We start from the raw sequence: 17128 nt of genomic DNA, 5'->3' as shown, positions 1-17128 counted from the left end.
GTGTACCTATGATGAAAATTACAGGCCTCTCTCATCTTTTTAAGTGGGAGAACTTGCACAATTGGTGGCTGACTAAATACTTTTTTGCCCCACTGTATCTTCCTGTATCTTTTTAACTATAAAACATAGAAACGTGCCATTTTCACATATGTTGATGTTGAGGTGGTGCTGGAGATTATAAATATGAAGTAGAACCATTTTGAAAGTTCACTTTAAAAGGGAAATTTCACCCTGGTTCTGCCACAGCATGAAGTCACTATATTAGCAACGTTACGTCCAAACCACAAGTTAGAATGGGTGCATTTTAATTTCACTGGTAGAATCGGGAAGTTAGTGAACCACAAAGTCCAACAAATGCAGATACCACCCTGCTAGGTAGATGGGGCGGGCCTACGAACTTGGACAATTGTTTACTTTGAATGACCAACACACATTCATCTCAGAACTTCTCTAGGCAATGTGTGTTGGGTGTCTGGCTGTGCTAATTACAAACAAGAGCAAAAAAATGAGCGATCTTCCACTGTTTTACCTAGCAGAGATTTACCCCGATGCTGCCAGTGGCTTGCAGCTATCAAGAATGATGCTTACAGTGACCAAAGATTATCAGGAAGAATCCATTTCGATGACAGCTAAGAAGTGATCATTTACCATTGTTTTTTCCCTTCACAACAAAACAGAAGATTCTCAATTAGAGGTAATGTAACGTTAGCTAGCATGCTAGCCTAGCTGGACTAGGTAAATTAGCTAGTTAACATTACTGGCCTGTATTGAACTCTGAAAGCCATCAGCTAAATCATATAGCTAACTTTTGGATAGACACTGTCAATCACTATAGCCTATGCCATGGTAGTCACTGCTACCCTGGTAACTTCAGCAGAGTGAACATGTTTGTTTGTTCGTTCTTTGACTAACGTTAACTAAGGTTAGCAAATAAGTGTAGCTCAATCTGGTAGCCATCTATTCCACCCTTGTCTGGAAAACATTCCATTACTAAAAATAGAGTTGTCGATATAGCTAACTCACTCTGTTTGTGTGTTGGTAGCAATGATGAAGAGGAACTGCTAGCAGACTGCTTGACTGCGAAGACAATAGCGCAACATTTAGGCAGTACTGGGGAACAAATAGCTGTTCTGAAAAGTTAAACCCCTAGTCTCATCTTGACATATAACCCCTTGTTTGATTATGTGCTAAATGTGCTTGCAGCTGAGGCAACCACTGGGGTGAATAAGCTTGGTTTGAGCTTTTTCTAGTCGTCCGTTTGCGTTTTACTCTGTTAGGTTCTGAACAAAAAGTTGGCATTGATGGCAGGATTCACCACGATTTAGAGTCCGAATCAGTGGAGCAAGAGCAAAAAACAAGGTAGGCACAGTTCCGACACCTGTTACCACTCATTCTGTTGTAGGCTGAATACAAATGATAGGATACAGACCTAGAAAGCCTGAGCTTATTCAGAATTCCCATTGTGTTACAACCAGTCGTAGATTTATGGTATAGGGTAAGTCCCAGAAGTTAAGCCCGAGCAGGGTGATCACTGCAGAGGGTAAGTCCTAGGAGGTAAATCCCGAGTAGGGTTAGATCTCTGCTAGACCCGTATCTGGGAGGGGTGAAAGCCCCTCCCCCCTAAATTGTCATGCTTGTGTACTAGAAGTAACTTGAAGAGAAGTAGCCCATGTAGAAGGACAAAGGAAGGACGTGCATACGGTGTAGAATAGGAGATATCCGAGGATATCTGTGTTTAAAGATGAAACATTGTCAGTGAGTGGGAATGTGGATGGGCAATAGAAGGTTTATGCCCTATTGGGACGGGGAACCGTGACAAATTATGTGGAAATAGGAAGAGAACTGTGAGTAATTCTCATAACGTGTGTTGTCAACAACAGTGATATTTGAAGCGTGACACTGGTATAAGACATTAGGTCTCCCGTATTCTCCAGTAGTAAATTGGCAGATGCTTCAGTATGGTTTTTATTGATAGAAGGTATCAGGTCCCGTGACCAAATTATTAGGCACCTGTACCTTAACTACTCTCCGGGAAGTAGGTATCACTACCTGAAAAAAAGTTACAATTGGTGTGTATTAGAGGTGTGGGTGAGGAAATCTAAACACCTTGGACACCGTCGGGAGGAGCTGAATAATAACTATTGAAATCAAATCAAATTGTATTTGTCACATGCGCCGGATACAACAGACCTTACAGTGAAATACTTACTTACAAGCCCTTAACCAACAATGCAGTTTTAAGAAGAATACACAAAAAAAAGTTTGAAATAAAAATAACAAATAATTACAGAGCAGCAGTAAAATAACAATAGCGAGGATATATACAGGGGGTACAGGTGGAGAGTCAATTTGCAGGGGCACCGGTGTCGAGGTAATTGAGGTAATATGTACAGGTAGGTGGAGTTATTAAAGTGACTATGCATAGATAATAACATAGAGTAGCAGCAGCGTAGAAGAGGGTGGTTGGGGAGGCAATGAATATAGTCCGGGTTGCCATTTGATTAGATGTTCAGGAGTCTTATGGCTTGGGGTTGGGAGCTGTTTAGAAGCCTCTTGGACCTAGACTTGGCGCTCCGGTACCGCTTGCCGTGCAGTAGCAGAGAGAAGCAGAGAGGGTCTTTTCACAATCCCCAAGTCCAGAACAGACTATGGGAGGCGCACAGTACTACATAGAGTCATGACTACATGGAAACAGGTAACTGGTGCAAGCAGTAGAATCAGATTTTAAAAAAGAAACATCTTAAGGAGCAGCGAGGACCGTGAAGAGACACACACACGGATTCGAACCAGGGTGTCTGTTGTGCCTTAGACAGCTGCGCCACTCGGGAGCTGTACTGTTGATGTACTGTTTTATCTTTTGTTTCATTTGTAATGTAAGTTTGTTTGCAACCCAGGAAGATTAGCTGCTGCATTGACAGCAGCTAATGGGGATCCCTAATAAATACAAATACAAATGAGTTTGTGAGTTCTACTTTACTTACCTCTTTCTCTCATTTTCCTATTACTTTACACTACAGACCATTCAGGTCCTTGATCCTCATCTTCCCGATCCATTTCATCACAACTATTAGACATATTGATCGGATTCCAGCACAGCTGTTGCTTCTCCAACCATCGCTCCATATCCTCCATCGCCCCATCCTCGCTTCTCACCGCCATCCCCGTGGGACCAGTCTACACGAGGTGCATCCCTGAGCGCCTTTCGACTTCGCAGCCTACCTGTCTGAGCTGATGTTCATATGGCAAGGTTAAACCACGAACCGGAGCGGTTAGCTGAAGAGAGGGCTCAGATACGGTAGCAGACCTGCAAGCTTGCCTTCTCCAACTACAAGACATTCCAGGTGTTCCCTTTTTGGGTAGGAATAAGATAGATGTAGTGTAGTCATAATTAAATCAAGTAATGAATACATCTTATTTAGGTAGAAAGCTACCACAGCATGATTATACTCACTGGCTCTGTCATTGACTATAGAGAATATAATACCCCAAATTCTTGGAACCATTGCCCATATTTTATCATCAGCAGGTAATGACCTGAGTGAGTCCTCATATCCTCCTGCAATATGTTGTGAAAGTGACTGGATCAGGGGTCTACAACCCTGTTCCTGTAGGTTTTCGCTTCAACCCTAATCTAAAAATCAAATCAAATGTTATTTGTCACATGCACCGAAAACAGGTGTAGATCTTACAGGGAAATGCTTACTTACAAGCACTTAACCAAAAATGCAGTTTTAAGAAAAATACCCCCCAAAAATGTAACAAATAAAAGTGACAAATAATTAAAGGGCAGTAACAAATGTGGTTGAGGTTAATGAGGTTAGTTACAACTATGGTTGGATCAAAAACGTACAGGAGGGTAGATCTTCAGGAACAGGGTTGGAGAGCACTCGACTAGATGTTGCTGGAAGTGGTGTTGGGCGCGTTCGTCTGCCCAGGCCTTGCTGACACATGCTAGATCATACAAGGCCTGGATAGGTATTTTACATATCAGCCAACCACATCATGGCGCGTTCCTCTGCCCAGGCATTGCTAATGCCAGCCAGATCATACAAGGCCTGGATAGGTATTTTACATATCAGCCAACCACATCATGGCACGTTCCTCTGCCCAGGCATTGCTAATGCCAGCCAGATCATACAACGCCTGGATAGGTATTTTACATATCAGCCAACCACATCATGGCGCGTTCCTCTGCCCAGGCATTGCTAATGCCAGCCAGATCATACAAGGCCTGGATAGGTATTTTACATATCAGCCAACCACATCATGGTGCATTCCTCTGCCCAGGCATTGCTAATGCCAGCCAGATCATACAAGGCCTGGATAGGTATTTTACATATCAGCCAACCACATCACGGCGCATTCCTCTGCCCAGGCATTGCTAATGCCTGCCAGATCATACAACGCCTGGATATGTATTTTACGTATTAGCTAAACACATCATATGTTATTAAAATCTGTTTGTCAATGACAAAGTCGATGACATGGCACGCAACCATTGGTTGATGTGTGCAACGTCTGAGCAGGGGAACGCATCCCACATGTTATAGCAATCTGGCACCCGACCCGACAGTCAATGATGAGGCACACTACCATTGGCTGATACATGCAACATCTGAGCAGGGGAAATCATCCCATATGTTATCTTCTTAGGGATAGGGGGCATTATTCGGAAGTTTGGATGAATGAGGTGTCCAAAGTAAACTGCCTGGTACTCAGGCCCAGAAGCTAGGATATGCATATAATTTGTAGTATTGGATAGGAAACACTCTAAGGTTTCCAAAACTGTTAAAATAATGTCTGTGAGTATAACAGAAATTATATAGCAGGCGAAAACCCGAGGAGAATCCATCCTGAAGTTTTTTTGGGAGGTGACACCATTTAAAATGCCCGTCTATGGGGAAACAATTCCCAGGGCTTCCAGCAGATGTCAACAGTCTTTAGAAAGAGTTTCAGGCTTGTTTTTTGAAAAATTAGCTAGAATTTGCCGTTTTTCTAAGTGGCTCCCATTTTGATGGAGTGTTGTGGCGCGCGTCGGTGAGGGGGCGCACTTCGTTATTTGTCTCCGGTAATGAACATACTATTCTCCGTCTTAAATTTGATCGTTTATTTACATATTAGGGTACCTAAGGATTGATTAGAAACATTGAAACGTTGTTTGACTTGTAAAAGACAAAGTTTATTGGTAACTTTTGGGATTCATTTGTATATATTTTGAACGAGGGAAACCGGTGGATTACTGAGTCAAGCGCGCCAACTAAACTGACTTTTTTGGGATATAAAGAAGGACTTTATCGAACAAAATGACCATTTGTGATGTAGCTGGGACCCTTTGGATTGCAAACAGAGGCAGATCTTCAAAGGTAAGGGATTTATTTTATCGCTATTTCTGACTTTCGTGATGCCTCTGCTTGGTTGTAAAATGTTTGTAATGCTTTTGTACGTGGGGCGCTGTCCTCAGATAATCGCCTGGTGTGCTTTCGCTGTAAAGCCTTTTTGAAATCTGGCAAAGCGGCTGGATTTCCCCCAAGTCAGCTGAACTTGTGGATACCATTTTTATGTCTCTGCGTCCAGTTTGAAGTTAGGAGGTAGTTTCACAAGCCAATGCTAACAGCTGTTACCGTAGAGCTCCTTTCATAGAAGTCCAGTCATTGTGCTAACGCTAGTTATCAATTTCCTTTAAACTTAACACAAGGGAAGTAGATAAAGGGCTTCATTGACAAAATCCAGAAGTATCTCTGTAAATTAAGATGCAGAGTCAAAAATACATTATTCAAACATCAATCACCCATAATTTTCTCCTTGAACAATGTTTTGTTATTTGTTATTAAAGTAATATATGAATAAAATGGGTTCCATTGAAGTGAATGACAATGTAATTTGCATTAAGAATTATGAATAAGAGACTAACATGTGTGTTACCCCACTCTATAATATTATAAAGTAAACTCAAACGTGTACATGTATGTAAGCCTAAATGTAGTCAGACAAAAGTACAGATTAGACAGATTAGCTTTATTTATATACAACCATATAACCATTATATATGTAAACAACATAAGCTCTATACAAAATAGCTGGTTTCATTAAAAAAATAAGGGAAAAAACAAACATTTTGGAGATATGGCTTGCATAAACAACCATTTTTTCAAAAGGTATCCTATGCACTGTTTCAATTGTACATTCTATTGAAGCGGAAATATGCTAAAGGTGCCCACAGAAGGTGTTTCGATGTGACAAAGTACTGTAGAGTAATCAGAAGTTGCAGGTCCTACCTGAAATATCCCTATTTATCAAGTCTTGTAACAACTGTGGGGCCAATTTTGCCCCCCACTACATCCACGTGAGCACGGAAATATGTCCTACAAGGGTTTACAGTAGTGGAAATATTCTTCAGTTATTCTCAAATACTAAATTCAGAAATACAACATTTGTTCCAACAAAACAAAAATCACATTGCCTTACCTTACCTGATCGTCAACACAACAGCAACTTTTCCAGAAGCGTTCATTTCACAAGGGATCAAACTCACTAGTGGTCCACATTTTCTTGTCACACACTTCGCATTCACAGTTTTAGTCCAATGTCAAAATACATATTGTGATGACAACAGCGATACTTATGTAATATGTTCCTAGTCCAAATATCAAGATTGCACTGAGTTTGGGTGTGGAATATTTGTACATTTCATTGAGTAGAGCAATGTCAGTGACAGGGTGTCAGAAATACATTAAATAGGTCACTCAATGGTCTTATAACGAGTCAACCATCTTCAATCTCCTCAATGTGTTTTTATTGCCTGATTTGTCTTGCAATCCCACTTTGAGAGAGAGAGAGAGAGAGAGAGAGAGAGAGAGAGAGAGAGGGAGAGAGAGAGAAAAAAACAGACGAGAGGAGGGAGAGAGTATGGTTAGAGAAAATCTAGCTATTGTGGTCTATATGTGGCTTGGATTTGTTATGGTGTCAGAGTCTCAGTCACCCCTGCAGCAGTTAGAATCCCTGATGAATCTTGTGGAAATATTCACTTAAATGGAGTGGAATCCAGGGAGCTCTGAATGATGTGGATTTCTGTCAGGGAAAAGTAGGCTGGTCAGATATATAAATCCTCATTGCCGTGGAGCAATGTGACTTCCTGTGAGTTTTTTAATGAGAGCAGAGATAATTAAATGTTGGTGTGAATGTTGACAAGAGAAAGTTAATTATTCCCATAGATGAGGATGGTCTTGTTGCTGACAGAGATAGGCTACGTGTTGCTGCCAGTTCCCTTCAGGTTCAAAACTCATTGTGTGCTCGCACTCTCAAAGCAAATACTTAAGTTGTTTCCTCTCAAATATCAGGCTCTTTGGTGTGATTGCACCTCATTCTGTGTGTTGGTTTTGAGCAACTCTTCTCCTGGAGACATTTGCCATAAGATTATTGCAATACCTCTGAACAGCACCCTTATTCCTTTCCCTTCATGCTAAGTCACATTTGCAAAGGTCAACCAAGTCTAGTCAAGGCTTTTCTCTTTCAAGTGCCTGATTCCCAGAAGATACGGTCTGAAAAAACGAGTTCAATCAATCTTATATTTTTTTTCTCCCCAATTGGTAGTTACAGTCTTGTCCCATCGCTGCAACTCCGTATGGAGAAGGTCGAGAGCCATGCGTCCTCCGAAACACAAGCCCGCCAAGCTGCACTGCTTCTTGACATACTGCTCCCTTAACCCGGAAGCCAGCCACACCAATGTGTCGGAGGAAACACAGTACAGCTGGTGACCGAGGTCAGCATGCATACGGACAACCCAGCCCACAGGGATTCGCTGGAGCATGATGGGATGTGGACATCCCAAACCCTCCCCTAACCCGGACGACGTGGGGCCAATTGTGCACCGCCACATGGGTCTCCTGGTCACGGCCAGCTGCGACACAGCCCGGGATCAAACCCGGACCTGTAGTGATGCCTCTAGCACTGCGATGCAGTACCTTAGACTGCTGCGCCACTCGGGAGGCCCGAGTTTAATCAATCTTATCCCATCAATATTCAACATATTCAACACAGTTAAAGTTTTGTGACTGCTGTGTTTGGAAAAGCAGCCAAATTAAAGCAGGGCAGATCAGAGAGAGCAGATGGGGCTGTCTGCAGCCAGTGGAAACCATTACACTGAGGACAAAGCAAAGGAACACCAAATCTGTATAAACAGAACCAGCATCACTAGTACAATTAGACTGGTATTCCCAGCGGTGAATAACAATCACATCAAATAGAGCAGGGTTTCCCAAACTCGGTCCTGGGCCCCCCTTGGGTGCACATTTTGGTTTTTGCCCTAGCACTACACATCTGATTTCAAATCATCAAAGCTTGATGAGGAGTTGCTTATTTGAATCAGCTGTGTGGTCCTAGGGCAAAAACCAAAACGGGACCGAATTTGAGAAACCCTGAAATAGAACACACAAATATACATTCGTTACTGACTTGATGAACTGTCCAATGCTCCCACTATATAAAGTGCTTCCGGAAGATATAAAACTGCTTTGGTTCAAAATACAGATTCTCTTAGCAAATACTTAAACCAAGTGCTTGGAGCAAACACAGCTATCGACAATCTGAGAGACGAGAGATGGTGCTTGTTAGCGATAACAGGTAGTATACCCTGGAGCAGGCTGATGTGAAGAGAACACATGTGGATCTGATTCCCAATTCCCCACCATAGAAATGAATGAAGGCATGATGAAAGCTTTTCAGATTCAATCGAATTCACTCTGGCAGGAAAGGAGGCGGAATGCATCACACCAGCCACTCAAACATGGCGTCGACAGTATGTCGAGGAGAAGCAGGTGGGCCAGACAACAACATTGAGAGGAGTGCCTACCAAGGCTGTGGTGGTTTTGACATACAGTACTGATGAGGATGGTGGGATGGGCATGCCGAGTGCCTTTGTTGTGACAGGCAGAGGCTACCAAGGTTTTGACACCAGCCACAAATGGTTACACTCCTCCAGTCAGTAGACTCGCAGCGCTCCCGAGGCTGAGGCATGCCCTCTCCTCACTACACTGCACAGTGTCAGCCGAACCACCCGTCTCTCCATGACACACTCTCGCTCTGTGGCTCGGTGTTCCACATTACAGACCTGCCTACACAGCTGAGCTGACAGACCCACACAATATTGTACTCCTTCTTGTTAAAACCCTCCCCCTTGGTTTCTCCGACAAATACATTTCATAGCCATTTTGCATTGCTTGGTTTTCACGGGGGAATAGGTAATAGGATTAGAATGCGACCATGTTTGAGTTGTAAATAGGCTCGTTCAAATTGCTCTTTATATCTGTCAGGTTTGTGTACGCAAGATAAAAGCAGAAAGGTGAGCGTTGCAGTGAAAGGTTAAAGGGAACATACAGTGTACACTGTACTGATACACTTTGGTTCTTTGAAATGCATTGTTGTTCACTCACTGGCCGACGGAATACTAGAAATAAATGATCTAAGGAAGAGAAGCGAAATTATACCTTCCCATCTCCCACACTGTGACACTGTCAGAGAGTGGGATTGAAAATCACATTAAAACTCAAATCCCTTTTGTTGCATGTCGCCATATGGGAACAGAAGAATGCCAGCCAGCAGTGTAATCCACAGTACGTGAAGGCCTCCTTCTGGTCTGACATGATCCAGGTGCCCTCTGCCCCAAAAACCACTGTCACCATGGCAGCCGTGGAAACTGTCCTAGTGCCCATCAGGTTCCATTACTTCTTACTTGGACTTTACTGTTGAAGGTTGAAGGCTGTGCTGTCTGCAAACCTCAAAATCCACAACCCCAGCAACTGACGTTCAAAGATGAGGGATACATCAACAAAATACGTGTGAGACAATGAAAGAGGCCACGTTTCAGATAAATACACAGTTCTAGTGTGGATGGAGGTCTCTGAAGAGGTGCCCCGCCCCCCATTAACCCTCCTGCAACGTCAGTGGTCCCTCAGTTGAGAAACTCTGCGGACAGGCTCCGCGTGCAGCGGGCCGAGCGGAACTTGAGCTCATGGTAGCACTGCACAAAGCTGTGGTAGATGAAGGTGATGGGCAGTGCCAGGAGCACGATGCCGCTCACCACGCACAGGCCACCCAGCACTCGCCCAGGCACGGTGATGGGGTACATGTCTCCATAGCCCACAGTGGTCATGGAGATAATAACCCACCAGCAGGCGGCAGGGATGCTGGCGTAGTCCTCGTTGGGCGACTCCAAGTCCAGGCCATGCTCCAGCAGCTGGGCTAGAGCACTGAATATGGCCATGGGCACGCAGATGAACAGCAGCAGCATCACCATCTCCCGGTAGCAGCGCCTCAGTGTCAGCCCTAGAGTCTGCAGGCCCAGGAAGTGACGGGCCAGCTTGATCACCCAGAAGATGCGCATCATGCGCAGGACACGCAGGGTGACACCCGCACGCTGCAGCTGCGAGTTCTCGCCTGTCAGCATCGTCATGGAGATGGAGATGTAGTAGGGCGTGATGGCTAGTAGGTCGATGATGTTGAGGGGCCGTTTGACAAACTCACACTTGTCCCGCGACACGATGAAGCGCACGATGCACTCGGCGGTGAACCAGCTGATACACACAGCCTCGATGATCCTGTGGGAGGGAGAACCAGGCAGAGTTAACGCAAGAAGGAGAGAAGGGGATTCCACTACAGGTCTACACACTATATCTACAAGCAATGGGCTGCAGACATTACAGACTTAAGAGAAAAGGAGCTATGGCTATCGAGGCAGCAGAAACTTTTTGGTTCAAAGTAGAACCCATTTTGGTTCCAGTTAGAACATTTTCACTGAATGGCTCCTTAAAGGGTTTATTGGTTGTTGGGGTCTATTCATTGGGTGAAAAGGTTTTGGAACCAAAAAAGGGTTATCCTACAGGGACAGATGGGAAACCCTTTATGAACCCTTTTTTTCTTAGAATGTAGGAGCAGTGGGAGAGTGACGTTTTATTGAAGAACGGAGCTGTCAATCCCTTATACAACACTGTTTTACTGTATCGATAGTGGGTCGTGATTGACCAGCGACTCATAGCAGGCTTCTGTCTCACCACATTGATAACTCATAAAGCTTCACTCTCAAACAGCTGGTAGGCTATATTATTGGAGCCTTATTATGACTTATGGACACTATATGCAATATAGACACTTTCACAACGTAATCCTGTTGTAATTTAATTCCAGAACATGCAGAAGATATTCTGCCTTTTAAGATCAGGTTGTAATTTACAGTATTATATTTTTTTCTACATGCAATGATTTAATAACTTCACCGTGCTCTAAGTGATATTCAATGTCTGCTTTTTTTACCCATCTACCAATAGGTGCCCTTCTTTGCGAGGCATTGGAAAACCTTTCTAGTCTTTGTGGTTGAATCTGTGTTTGAAGTTCACTGCTCGACTGAGGGACCTTACAGATAATTGTATGTGTGGGGTACAGCAATGAGGTAGTCATTCAAAAATCATGTTAAACACTATTATTGCATGTAACTGACTTGTTAAGCTCATTTGTACTCCTAAAATTATTTTGTCTTGCCACAACAAAAGAGTTGAATACTTATTGACTCAAGACATTTCAGATGTTCATTTAGTATTCATTTGTAAAATGTTCCAAAAACATAATTTCACATTGACATCATGGGGTATTGTGTGTAGGCCAGTGACACAAAGTCTCAATTTAATTTATTTTAAATTCAGGCTGTAACACAACAAAATGAGGACAAAGTCAAGGGGTTTGAATACTTTCTGAAGGCACTGTAACAGCAACAAATGACAAATGAAACTGCCATGCACATTTTCGACATTCATCTGATTCCGAGACCATTCCTGGGCCTTGAGGGCTTTGAGGGGACTTTAAGGAATACGGACAGATGTATTGCAGCTCCAGGGAAAGAGGATGGTAGAAGCATACTGATCAGGGATTTTGGAGGCTTCTTTTCCCTCAATTCTACCATGAATTAAAGGCAAGTTAGACCTGGTTGAGACTGAGCCCTGAGCATGCCTATTAAGTTTAGAGAGGGGGAGGACAGGCTGACACAAAGGTTCCATGTAAAGGTAGGGCTGTAACGAGGGATTTGCGGTCAGCCATTCAAAAGACAGTTACAGTGTAGTCTATCAAAAAATATGCTGTTCTCAAATGCTGATATGAATGAATTCGGATATCTCATACAATATGACATGTCGTTTATGATGACCTTTCTCAATGAAATGCAATATTGATTCATATGTTATTCATATTTCTCCAGCTATAAATTATACACTGAATAATCTCACATAATTGTTTTGTGGTGATGTTGAGGGGTCACTGTCGCTATCATCAATTAGTCATTTTTTCCAAACCTGCTATACATAAAGCAGTCTTGCCTTGGGTCAATGATATGCTGACAAATATTGTCACGACTTCCACCGAAGGTGGCTCCTTTCTCTGTTTGGGCGGCGCTCGGCAGTCGTCGTCGCCGGTCTACTAGCTGCCACCAATCCTTTTCCCTTTTCTTTTGGTTATGTCTGTTTTGTGTTTCACCTGGTTTCATTTTGGTTAATTAGGGGGGTTATTTATCTCGACATTTCCTTTGGGTTTTTGTACAGGATTGTTTTCGTTTGACTGTCAGTTAGTTTCGGGTTGCGTTTTCTTTAGTTCATTTTTAACAGGAGGTTTTTCCCTGGACTGTGTCTGAGTGGGGGTTTGTGGCTACTGTTGTAGTCCGGTGTCCTGTTATTTTGAGCTGGTTAAATAAAACGCCCTTTTCCTTCGGAACTTGTTTCATCTGCGCCTGACTCCACACCCACATCTCCTTGGCGAGATCTGACAAATATTTAATTTTGACCAAATATAAACTTTTGTAATTTGCATTCAGGTGAGGGCTTGGTGCAAGGGCTCAGCACGTCCAAAGTTGTTTGAGTAGAATGGAAGTCCCCATTACTGTGTTACCTTGTGATGTCATGCTCACTTTAATACATCATTTGCCCATTTCAAAGGGAAGTAAATCAGGTACAACCATAACCTCCCACCATTTACTTAGAACAACACCTACCTGCATTACCTACAATTGTACTCACGCACACGCACACACACACACACACACACACAGATATTGTTGGGTGCCTTTCAGGTACCAATACCTTGAGAGCGGTCCGCGTGGCAGTCATGGATACAAGACAGACACACAGGTTAAAGAGCAGAGTGACAGCAGACAAGAAAGGGATGACAAACAGCTCTGTAGACACATGGACAGAAGTATTGGCTGACACAGTCACATGTATTGATAAATGGCTCAATTTGATTGATGTATGTTCTAATCTCCTTCAAAACATCAAAATTCTTTAAAAAAAAGGAGACATGAGACCGACAGTGTATTACACTAAGAAACAGTAATACATTGTTATTATCATCTGTCTCCTCCATGGTCTCCTATGACAATAGTAGGCCTACTCTCCCAGAAATCAGCACCTTGGACAGGTACTGTTCAAAATGGACAGGTTCTGAATATTGTAGTAGGCTACCACTAAAGTTCGCACCTTGGCCAGGTACTGTAGGTCTAGTGTAGAATCTCACAAAGAAAACAGCACCTTGGCCAGGTACTGTAGGTCTAGTGTAGAATGCCACAAAGAAAACAGCACCTTGGCCAGGTACTGTAGGTTTAGTGTAGAATGCCACAAAGAAAACAGCACCTTGGACTGGTACTGTCGGATGCCACTAAAATCAGCACCTAGGACAGTTAGCGATACATACTGTACGCGCATATCCAAAAAGGGAGCAAACAACAGTAACAACTCATGATACATTTCCTGCCTTAATCTAACTGTATTACTGTAAACATGTATTGTCTGTTACAAGAGAGGCAACGCTCCTACTTGTGAAGTCCTTCAGCCTCTTTTGCGTTAAAGACTATGACGTGTTAGTGCTGAAAGATAAAATGCAGAACAATTGAGAACTCAGAGACAAAAACGACAATAGTGCAAGGGACAGTGGTGCTTATGGCAATGAACATTTAGTTTAACAGTGTGTAATATGTCATATTTTAATGACAATTGGCCGACATAGAAAATGTAGACTTTGAACACATGAAATGTGTTGTTCACTTGGTAAGATCAGACCAGAAGCTACCTTGACATTTAACTTTGTTAAACACTCAGCGCCTCCTCTGTCCCCTTCCCCACCGGGACAGCTCTAGTCAGGACTGGTGTAGTAGGTCTATTACACCCCTTAGATTTCGAGGTTGTATCATATGCATAATACAACAATACAAACTTCTAAATTAGCATGAGTTCTAAAAGACACAGAAATGCAGAGCCGGCTCTAGCCTTTTGGGGGCCCTAAGCAAGATTTGGTTGTGAGGCCCCCCTTAATGGCCCCCCTCTTGATGGCGGAGAGAAAACTAATAATTTCCTGCAAAGCTACAGATTTTGCCATGGGTCGTAGAGAAAATGTTGTCGTTTTACAGCACAATTCCTGCAATTCTACCCATTTTGACATGGTGTGTATTTATTGTTATTATTTGTTAAAGCACATTTTCTGCAATTCTACTCATTTTGCCATGACTTATACCATATCAATGATATCTAAGTGAGAATGATTTAAATAATCAGTGAGGGCCCCCTTAAGGTCAGGGCCACTGGGAATGTATTCAGCCATGATTAGATAACTGGCTAAAACTAATTTACCAATATAGCAATTGTTAGCTGACATGGATAAGTGAGTGACTGTCAGTGACTTATAAAACAATTTTTAAAAACTGCTTATAAAACAATTTTAAAAAACTGCTGATGCATGACCAAATTTCGAAATTACACCTTGTGTATTCAACTATTCTAATTGTCAACAGTAAGTTGAGACCCCAACTGAGTTTTTTGGGGGTTCGGCGGCCCCTGACCGCTAAGCGACGGCTTATGTCGCTTATGCCTGGAGCCGGTCCTGCAAATGTGTATGGGTAAAATGTACTTCACAGCAGCATAAATAACACGTTGTACATCTCTTGAGGTCCTTTACTGAGAAGAAGGGCATAGAAGCATGTACGACATTGCAGACAATCAAATAACGGGGAAATATACAAAATATATAAAAAGATAGGACATATATACCCGGATGGATGCTCTAAAGAGTCTGGATTGTACCTGTGCTCCACCACACTGTTGTTCTCAGCGGTTTTCCAATCTGGCAAAGTACTTGCACAAAGCATCACCATGGACACTATAACAAATATAACGGACACTGAAGCTAAGATTTGTGCTGCGACTGATGAAGTCGGTTCATCAAAAGTCCTTCTCATTCTCTCCAGCCACTTTGAATCCTCTCTCTCTGTGACCACTCGAGTCACCAAATTCTCCCCCCTCATTTCTTTGTCGAGTTTATCTTCCTCTTCGGAGAAATGAATGTATGAGTCGGACATCCTATCATCCAGTCTTCGCTGGCAGCAAAACTCCAAGTGTGAGCTCTCCAGCCCCCAGTAAATCATCTCGTTGTAGAATGATAGCTCGCACATCTGCGGGACGAATCGTAGCTTCCCGTACTTCACGTACAGCATGATGAAACAAAAAGCCTCGGAGTGCCTATCAAAGAAAAACTCGTTCCGTTCCCGATCATAGTCATCACATACTTCCAGTACTTCTTTCTCCGAGGCGCATTTGTGCAAACGGCTCACTCTACTCAGAGGGAAATCTTTTATCACCTCCTTAGAGAACGCATATTTTGTGCCACCCACATTAAGGATACAGATGCTCTTCCCAAACTTCATCTTTCAGCTGTTGACAGGTGTTTGTAGAGTACTGAAAAAGGCACCCTGCTCGTTTTATACAGCGCCAAAAGGCACCAGTTTCTTATAAAACCAACATGCTTTATTCCTCTCCAAATCCAATATTGGAGTCAATACGTCCCTATTGCGTTTGGCCGTTATTACAAGCTTTTTCGTCATTTTCCTTGTTCTGAGAGAGATATATCTGGACGACTGGAGTTGTGTCGTGAGGACTATGCAACAGAGCGCGCTACTCTATCCTTGCGCGACATCGTACTGGTGTTCTGAGCGCCTGTTGTTCCGCTCTACTCAGTGTCCAAACTAGTCCTCCGGGTGCAGATCCCAGTAGTGATGTCACACACGCGCACGCGCACACACACACACACACACACACACACACACACACACACTTTAAAACACACGATATAAACGATCACGTTTTACAATCGATGGGAGCCACCCTCTACACAAGCAGGATATATATTTATTTGACATTTTATGAGTTGATCGATAGTATTCCGTTTACACTGTAAAATTATTAATAATATAGGCCTAATCACAGTAGTCCATGAGCCCATATATGCTTTTTGACAAAAGTACTTCTCATTAAATTGGCATATGGTAACTTAAGTATTTAATCAATATGCAGCACCACGTTTATTACAATGTTTCGGGTAATTCATCTTCTGAGGGCCACATAAAAAAATCTGTGGTCAGGAATGATTGCTCTCCTCTTCAGAAACCTGAGATACACTATGTGGGCACTCTTTCAAATGAGTGGATTTAGCTATTTCAGCCACACTGGTTGCTGACGTGTATAAATTCGAGCACACAGCCATGCCCTCCATAGGTCAGTAGAATGGCAGTACTGAAGAGCTTAGTGACTTTCAACGTGGCAACGTCATAGGAGGCCACCTTTCCAACAAGTCAGTTTGTCAAATTTCTGCCCTGATAGGGCTGCCCGGTCAACTGTAAGTGCTGTTATTGTGAATTGAAAATGTCTAGGAGCAATGATGGCTCAGCCACAAAGTGGTAAGCCGCACAAGCTCACAGAACGGTACCACCAAGTGCTGAAGCGCGTAGCCCATAAAAATAATCTGTTCACGTTTGCAACACTCACTAGAGTTCCAAACTGCCTCTGGAAGCAACATCAGCACAATAACTGTTCGTAGGGAACTTCATTAAAGGCCGAGCAGCCGCACACAAGCCTAAGATCACCATGCGCAATGCCACTCGGCTGGAATGGTGTAAAGGTCGTCGCCATTGGACTCTGGAGCATTGGAAACACGTTCTCTGGAGTGACGAATCACGCTTCACCATCTGTCAGTCTGACGGACAAATCTGGGTTTGGCGGATGCCAGGAAAACGCTACCTGGCCCAATGCATATTGCCAACTGTAAAGTTTGG

General features: G+C 43.1%; 1 protein-coding gene across 1 annotated transcript; it reads right to left on the bottom strand.

Annotated features, from left to right (window-relative positions):
• Positions 1-5996: 5996 nt before the first annotated feature.
• Positions 5997-16016, bottom strand: LOC112253172 (potassium voltage-gated channel subfamily G member 3). The gene is made up of 2 exons (XM_024425165.2): positions 15072-16016; positions 5997-10592 (listed from the first exon to the last, which is right to left on the bottom strand). Exons 1-2 carry the CDS (start codon positions 15722-15724, stop codon positions 9947-9949), a joined length of 1299 nt encoding a protein of 432 aa, XP_024280933.1. The 5' UTR covers positions 15725-16016; the 3' UTR covers positions 5997-9946.
• Positions 16017-17128: the final 1112 nt, after the last annotated feature.

Source organism: Oncorhynchus tshawytscha, linkage group LG01 (genome assembly GCF_018296145.1).
Source record: "Oncorhynchus tshawytscha isolate Ot180627B linkage group LG01, Otsh_v2.0, whole genome shotgun sequence".
NCBI classification, from domain to species: domain Eukaryota; kingdom Metazoa; phylum Chordata; class Actinopteri; order Salmoniformes; family Salmonidae; genus Oncorhynchus; species Oncorhynchus tshawytscha.
This window is presented reverse-complemented; position numbering and strand designations above follow the sequence as displayed.

Bases quoted from the DNA above. Each gene is read 5' to 3' on its own strand.
- LOC112253172 (XM_024425165.2), bottom strand. From the start codon at position 15,724: ATGAAGTTTGGGAAGAGCATCTGTATCCTTAATGTGGGTGGCACAAAA. The intron at 10,593-15,071 runs GTATATATGTCC...TCCCTCCCACAG, and splicing joins TCTTTAGAGCATCCATCCGG to GATCATCGAGGCTGTGTGTA.